The sequence below is a fragment of the Engystomops pustulosus genome, chromosome 3 (assembly GCF_040894005.1).
Source record: "Engystomops pustulosus chromosome 3, aEngPut4.maternal, whole genome shotgun sequence".
Taxonomy (NCBI): domain Eukaryota; kingdom Metazoa; phylum Chordata; class Amphibia; order Anura; family Leptodactylidae; genus Engystomops; species Engystomops pustulosus.
This window is the reverse complement of record NC_092413.1, coordinates 1,714,698-1,722,697: the sequence shown is the minus strand read 5'-3', so window position 1 is coordinate 1,722,697 and position 8,000 is coordinate 1,714,698. Positions and strand designations below refer to the sequence as shown.

The following is an 8,000-nucleotide window of genomic DNA, read 5'->3' as shown; positions in this document are numbered from 1 at the left end:
TCTCCCAGCACCTGCAGACTGTACAGTATGAGCCTCTGGGGGAAGGGGGGGGTACATTACAATAGCCCCCGGCCTCTCTGGTGGTCAGTGCGGTGTACCTCTCTTGCTGCGCTGTGATTGGTGGCCCTGGACGTGGGGTATTATCCGGCTACACTGTGGCAGAGGGTGATACCTCCCATAACGTCTGGATATGAGGCTGTTCTGTGGTGCAGTGTCACAGCCCCGGGCGTAGGAGGCGCTGCAGAGCCGTGTGGGCGGACGTCTGATTACTGGATTTCAGTCGCCGTATTATAAACTCAATGGCAGAAAACTGCATTAAACCCATTTAAAAGCCACAAATTCTGGGGAACAAAGAGGAAACGGCTTAAATACTTGTGACAACAATGCGGAGCGGCCGCGGGGGATCCTTAACTCAACTTGTAGCGCGGACGCCACGCGGCTCGCCATTGTTCTGGCTGCGGCGTTCCACATTAGCGACGCATTGTTCCTGCGAGGCTGATAATGTATCGGCTGCGTGTAACATTTCGAGACGTGTGAATGCGGGGAAGGGTCCTGACTGCCAGGGGCTTTCTGTAAGGAGCGTGGATGTTCTGCAAAAATTGACCCTCTGCGCGCCGCCTGAAACTCCGCCAGACGTGGATACAATGTCCACACCTACGCTGATGAGCGCAGGATCCACACAACACGGACACGCGGTGCGGGTCCATGCAGCATCGTCCTTAAAGGGAACTTCCAGCACATTCCATCCATATCCCGGCTTCTATAATAGCCAATCACAGCCCTGCTGCTCCTTCTCCCCTCTCGCAGCATGCAGTCTCAGAGACACGGATCCTGCAGTCTCACTCAGCGCACAGATCCTACAGTCAGAAAACTTGTGGGACTTACAAACATTTAGCAGTATCCCCTAGTGCAGATGGACGGCAGGTTCCTGGTTCTGTGGATCCACCTGCTGATTGTTCCCTGGTCCGGAGTTCTTCTCTTGTCTCCTGACTTACCTGTGACCTGAATCTACCACCCAAACCTCCAACCAGAGGTCAAAGTTTCCACCTTTTAAGAACCCTACAATCTCATCCTGCATCTGATGGCTTGTCTGCAGCAAAGTACAGAATCCTGTGCAGAGGTTAAAGGGTGAGGTCAGGGAGGTCACCATGGCCAAGGTGCTGCCTGTGATTGGGGGGGGGGGGTAGAGCCTTGATCTGAGGATGATGTGCAGGAGGCATCTCGGGTCACTAATCGCCCAGTGAGAAGAATATTAGAGGTCACCCAGAAGTTCTGTGTCATCCTGTGCGGTCACCAAACAGTTAATCTGATACATTGTATCACAGGAAGGAAAACATTATAATCCCCCGGAATGTCAGGAGGTCAAGAAACCTTCTCCTTCCACCAGTCATTAACCATCTCCTTCATCATTACTATCTCCAACAGGAACGTGTCTCTTCCGCTTCTTCTTCATCTACCCCTCCTTCCCCTTCTTTTTACTCTCTTCTTCTACATCTTTTTATCTTTTTTCTTTCTTCTTCCTCTTCCTTTTCCATTCTTTATCCTCTTCTTCTTCTCCTCTCTTTTTTTCTTCACCTTTTTTTCCACTTCTTCCTCTCTTTCTTTTTTTCTCTCTTCTTCTTCCTTTCCATTTGCATTCCTTTTTCTTCTATTTCCTATTTTCTCTCTTTGTTCTTCTCCTCACTTTCTCTCTTTGTTCTTCTTCCTTTCCCTCTCTTTCCTCTTCTCCTCCCTTTCTCTCTTTGTTCATCTCCCTCTTTTCTCTTTTTCTCCTCCCTTTCTTTCTTTGTTCTTCTTCATTTTCCTCTTCCTCTCTTTTATCTTCTTTTCCTCCCTCTAACTCTTTGTTCTTCTTCCTTTTCTCTCTTTCCTCTTCTCCTCTTTTTCTGTCTTTGTTCTACTTCCTTTTCTTTGTCCTCTCTTTCCTCTTCTCCTCACTTTCTCTCTTTGTTCTTCTTCCTTTTCCTCTCGTTCCTCTCGTTCCTCTTCTCCTCCCTCTCTCTCGTTGCTCTTCTTCTTCTTCCTCTCTTTTATCTTCTTCTCCTCCCTCTCTCTTTTTGTTCTTCTTCCTTTTCCTCTCGTTCCTCTTCTCCTCCCTCTCTCTCTTTGTTCTTCTTCCTTTTCCTCTTCTCCTCCCTCTCTCTCTCTTTGTTCTTCTTCCTTTTCCTCTTGTTCCTCTTCTCCTCCCTCTCTCTCTTTGTTCTTCTTCCTTTTCCTCTCCTTCCTCTTCTCCTCCCTCTCTCTCTTTTTGTTCTTCTTCCTTTTCCTCTTCTCCTCCCTCTCTCTCTCTTTGTTCTTCTTCCTTTTCCTCTCCTTCCTCTTCTCCTCCCTCTCTCTCTCTCTCTTTGTTCTCCTTCCTTTTCCTCTCTTTCCTCTTCTCCTCCCTCTCTCTCTTTGTTCTTTTTGCTTTTCCTCTCTTTCCTCTTCTCCTCCCTTTCTCTTTGTGTTCTTCTTCCTTTTCCTCTCTTTCCTCTTCTTCTCCTCCCTGTCTCTTTGTTCTTCTTCCTTTTCCTTTTCCTCTCTTTCCTCTTCTCCTCCCTTTCTCTCTTTGTTCATCTCCCTCTTTTCTCTTTTTCTCCTCCCTTTCTTTCTTTGTTCTTCTTCATTTTCCTCTTCCTCTCTTTTATCTTCTTTTCCTCCCTCTAACTCTTTGTTCTTCTTCCTTTTCTCTCTTTCCTCTTCTCCTCTTTTTCTGTCTTTGTTCTACTTCCTTTTCTTTTTCCTCTCTTTCCTCTTCTCCTCACTTTCTCTCTTTGTTCTTCTTCCTTTTCCTCTCGTTCCTCTCGTTCCTTTTTTCCTCCCTCTCTCTCGTTGCTCTTCTTCTTCTTCCTCTCTTTTATCTTCTTCTCCTCCCTCTCTCTTTTTGTTCTTCTTCCTTTTCCTCTCGTTCCTCTTCTCCTCCCTCTCTCTCTTTGTTCTTCTTCCTTTTCCTCTTCTCCTCCCTCTCTCTCTCTTTGTTATTCTTCCTTTTCCTCTTGTTCCTCTTCTCCTCCCTCTCTCTCTTTGTTCTTATTCCTTTTCCTCTCCTTCCTCTTCTCCTCCCTCTCTCTCTTTTTGTTCTTCTTCCTTTTCCTCTTCTCCTCCCTCTCTCTCTCTCTCTTTGTTCTCCTTCCTTTTCCTCTCTTTCCTCTTCTCCTCCCTCTCTCTCTTTGTTCTTTTTGCTTTTCCTCTCTTTCCTCTTCTCCTCCCTTTCTCTTTGTGTTCTTCTTCCTTTTCCTCTTCTTCTCCTCCCTGTCTCTTTGTTCTTCTTCCTTTTCCTTTCCCTCTCTTTCCTCTTCTCCTCCCTTTCTCTCTTTGTTCATCTCCCTCTTTTCTCTTTTTCTCCTCCCTTTCTTTCTTTGTTCTTCTTCATTTTCCTCTTCCTCTCTTTTATCTTCTTTTCCTCCCTCTAACTCTTTGTTCTTATTCCTTTTCTCTCTTTCCTCTTCTCCTCTTTTTCTGTCTTTGTTCTACTTCCTTTTCTTTTTCCTCTCTTTCCTCTTCTCCTCACTTTCTCTCTTTGTTCTTCTTCCTTTTCCTCTCTTTCCTCTTCTTCTCCTCCCTCTCTCTCTTTGTTCTTCTTCCTTTTCCTCTACTTCCTCTTCTCCTCCCTCTCTCTCTTTTTGTTCTTCTTCCTTTTCCTCTTCTCCTCCCTCTCTCTCTCTCTTTGTTCTTCTTCCTTTTCCTCTCCTTCCTCTTCTCCTCCCTCTCTCTCTCTTTGTTCTCCTTCCTTTTCCTCTCTTTCCTCTTCTCCTCCCTCTCTCTCTTTGTTCTTTTTGCTTTTCCTCTCTTTCCTCTTCTCCTCCCTTTCTCTTTGTGTTCTTCTTCCTTTTCCTCTTCTTCTCCTCCCTGTCTCTTTGTTCTTCTTCCTTTTCCTCTCTTTCCTCTTCTCCTCCCTTTCTCTCTTTGTTCATCTCCCTCTTTTCTCTTTTTCTCCTCCCTTTCTTTCTTTGTTCTTCTTCATTTTCCTCTTCCTCTCTTTTATCTTCTTTTCCTCCCTCTAACTCTTTGTTCTTCTTCCTTTTCTCTCTTTCCTCTTCTCCTCTTTTTCTGTCTTTGTTCTACTTCCTTTTCTTTTTCCTCTCTTTCCTCTTCTCCTCACTTTCTCTCTTTGTTCTTCTTCCTTTTCCTCTCTTTCCTCTTCTTCTCCTCCCTCTGTCTCTTTGTTCTTCTTCCTTTTCCTCTCGTTCCTCTTCTCCTCCCTCTCTCTCGTTGCTCTTCTTCTTCTTCCTCTCTTTTATCTTCTTCTCCTCCCTCTCTCTTTTTGTTCTTCTTCCTTTTCCTCTTCTCCTCCCTCTCTCTCTTTGTTCTTCTTCCTTTTCCTCTCTTTCCTCTTCTCCTCCCTCTCTCTCGTTGTTCTTACTTTTCCTCTCTTTCCTCTTCTCCTCCCTCTCTCTCGTTGTTCTTACTTTTCCTCTCTTTCCTCTTCTCCTCCCTCTCTCTCGTTGTTCTTCCTTTTACTCTCTTTCCTCTTCTCCTCCCTCTCTCTCTCTTTGTTCTTCTTCCTTTTCCTCTTCTCCTCCCTCTCTCTCTCTTTGTTCTTCTTCCTTTTCCTCTTCTCCTCCATCTCTCTCTCTTTGTTCTTCTTCCTTTTCCTCTTCTCCTCCCTCTCTCTCTTTGTTCTTCTTCCTTTTCCTCTCTTTCCTCTTCTCCTCCCTCTTTCTCTCTTTGTTCTTCTTCCTTTTCCTCTTCTCCTCCCTCTCTCTCTTTGTTCTTCTTCCTTTTCCTCTTCTCCTCCCTCTGTCTCTTTGTTCTTCCTTTTCCTCTCTTTCCGCTTCTCCTCCCTCTCTCTCGTTGTTCTTCCTTTTCCTCTCTTTCCTCTTCTCCTCCCTCTCTCTCTCTTTGTTCTTCTTCCTTTTCCTCTTCTCCTCTCTCTCTCTCTCTCTCTCTCTCTCTCTCTTTTTGTTCTTCTTCCTTTTCCTCTTCTCCTCCCTCTCTCTCTCTTTGTTCTTCTTCCTTTTCCTCTTCTCCTCCCTCTCTCTCTTTGTTCTTCTTCCTTTTCCTCTTCTCCTCCCTCTGTCTCTTTGTTCTTCCTTTTCCTCTCTTTCCGCTTCTCCTCCCTCTCTCTCGTTGTTCTTCCTTTTCCTCTCTTTCCTCTTCTCCTCCCTCTCTCTCTCTTTGTTCTTCTTCCTTTTCCTCTTCTCCTCTCTCTCTCTCTCTCTCTCTCTCTCTCTTTTTGTTCTTCTTCCTTTTCCTCTTCTCCTCCCTCTCTCTCTTTGTTCTTCTTCCTTTTCATCTTCTCCTCCCTCTCTCTCTCTTTGTTCTTCTTCCTTTTCCTCTTCTCCTCTCTCTCTCTCTTTGTTCTTCTTTCTTTTCCTCTTCTCCTCCCTCTCTCTCGTTGTTCCTCTTCCTCCTCTTGTATCTCCGTTGAATGAGCTGTCACGTCAGTGTTCGGACCCCTGCGCTCGTGGTCCCCAGCTCATAAATATCATCTCAATGGGCGAGTGACAAGTCAGATCCTTCACACAGAATGAATCAGACTCAGCAGAATTTGGCAGCCGGGAGGTTCTCCATCATTTTTATATATTTCCTGATGGAGGGAATGGATGGAGCGGCCGCCGAGTGATGGAGCTGTTAACCTCTAACGAGAACACTCGGCTGAGCGGCTGAAGATGATGAATGATCCGAGGACGCCAGCGGGGACGAGGCACCTTGCCGAGGCTCCTCACCTCCAGGACCCGACTGTCACTCACCCAAGGCCTTTGCGGGACCCTCCTGACCCCACGAGGTCCTGAATGCACGGAGCAGCAGGGATTGAAGATGATCCAATGTTCCACTTCATAAACTGCAGGTGATGGCGGAGGACGCGCGGCTTCTCCCCTCCCCCCGCGGCCGCAGTCGTCTGCAATTAACCTTTTGGCAATGTTTCTGTATTTTGCTTCTCTCTTGTGTCTTATTTTATGATCTTTGGCATTTGAAGAAGAAGCGACGGTAAAAAATGAATAAAACCGGATTTCATGTTATTGTGCACGGAGACGACAATTATAGGGACTAATTGGGAGTGATAGGGGTGACACCTCAGGTGCAACCAAAGGTTACCTGCCCCCCGCTGCCCCATCAGCCCCATCATCATATACTGCCTGACAATCAGTGACTGTGTCCAACCTACTATCGGGTGGGTAGTGGGGTGGTCCTATCAGAGGTGGGTAGTTGGGTGGTCCTATCAGGGGTGGGTAGTGGGATTGTCCTATGGGGCGGGCAGTAAGGTGGTCCTTTCAAAGGTAAGTAGTGGGATGGTCCTATGGGGTGAGTAGAGAGGTTGTCCTATCGGGGGTGGGTAGTGGGATGGTCCTATGGGGTGGGTAATGTGGTGTTCCTGTACGGTGGGGAATGGGGTGGTCCTATCAGGGATGAGTATTGGGGTGGTCCTGCAGGAGTGGGAAGTGACATGATCCTATGGCGTAGGTAAAAAAGTTCCCTGAGAATCTTCCTAAGGTGGGCACTGCTAGAGTAAGGTTACCATCTCTCTGAAGGCACACAGCATAGTGGTTACAGTCTCTATGAGGGCACACAGCATAGTGGTTACAGTCTCTATGAGGGCACACAGCATAGTGGTTACAGTCTCTATGAGGGCACAGCATAGTGGTTACAGTCTCTATGAGGGCACACAGCATAGTGGTTACAGTCTCTATGAGGGCACACAGCATAGTGGTTACAGTCTCTATGAGGGCACACAGCATAGTGGTTACAGTCTCTCTGAGGGCACACAGCATAGTGGTTACAGTCTCTATGAGGGCACACAGCATAGTGGTTACAGTCTCTATGAGGGCACACAGCATAGTGGTTACAGTCTCTATGAGGGCACACAGCATAGTGGTTACAGTCTCTATGAAGGCACACAGCATAGTGGTTACAGTCTCTATGAGGGCACACAGCATAGTGGTTACAGTCTCTCTGAAGGCACACAGCATAGTGGTTACAGTCTCTCTGAAGGCACACAGCATAGTGGTTACAGTCTCTCTGAAGGCACACAGCATAGTGGTTACAGTCTCTCTGAAGGCACACAGCATAGTGGTTACAGTCTCTCTGAGGGCACACAGCATAGTGGTTACAGTCTCTATGAGGGCACACAGCATAGTAGTTACCGTCTCTATGAAGGCACACAGCATAGTGGTTACAGTCTCTATGAGGGCACACAGCATAGTGGTTACAGTCTCTATGAGGGCACACAGCATAGTGGTTACAGTCTCTATGAGGGCACACAGCATAGTGGTTACAGTCTCTCTATGAGGGCACACAGCATAGTGGTTACAGTCTCTCTATGAGGGCACACAGCATAGTGGTTACAGTCTCTATGAGGGCACACAGCATAGTGGTTACAGTCTCTCTGAGGGCACACAGCATAGTGGTTACCATCTCTCTGAAGGCACACAGCATAGTGGTTACAGTCTCTCTGAGGGCACACAGCATAGTGGTTACAGTCTCTATGAGGGCACACAGCATAGTGGTTACAGTCTCTCTGAGGGCACACAGCATAGTGGTTACAGTCTATGAGGGCACACAGCATAGTGGTTACAGTCTCTCTGAAGGCACACAGCATAGTGGTTACAGTCTCTATGAGGGCACACAGCATAGTGGTTACAGTCTCTATGAGGGCACACAGCATAGTGGTTACAGTCTCTATGAGGGCACACAGCATAGTGGTTACAGTCTCTATGAGGGCACACAGCATAGTGGTTACAGTCTCTATGAGGGCACACAGCATAGTGGTTACAGTCTCTATGAGGACACAGCATAGTGGTTACAGTCTCTATGAGGGCACAGCATAGTGGTTACAGTCTCTATGAGGGCACAGCATAGTGGTTACAGTCTCTATGAGGGCACACAGCATAGTGGTTACAGTCTCTATGAGGGCACACAGCATAGTGGTTACAGTCTATGAGGGCACACAGCATAGTGGTTACAGTCTCTATGAGGGCACACAGCATAGTGGTTACAGTCTCTATGAGGGCACACAGCATAGTGGTTACAGTCTCTATGAGGACACACAGCATAGTGGTTACAGTCTCTATGAGGGCACA

At 47.0% G+C, this 8,000-nt stretch overlaps 1 protein-coding gene across 1 annotated transcript; it reads right to left on the bottom strand.

Annotated features, from left to right (window-relative positions):
* Nucleotides 1–2,298: 2,298 nt before the first annotated feature.
* LOC140120782 (uncharacterized) lies at nucleotides 2,299–7,088 on the bottom strand (the record flags this gene model as incomplete). The annotated part of the gene is made up of 3 exons (XM_072139725.1): nucleotides 7,065–7,088; nucleotides 3,602–3,883; nucleotides 2,299–2,685 (listed from the first exon to the last, which is right to left on the bottom strand). Coding segments are annotated over exons 1-3 (693 nt in total), but the record flags the coding sequence as incomplete, so codon positions are not given.
* Nucleotides 7,089–8,000: the final 912 nt, after the last annotated feature.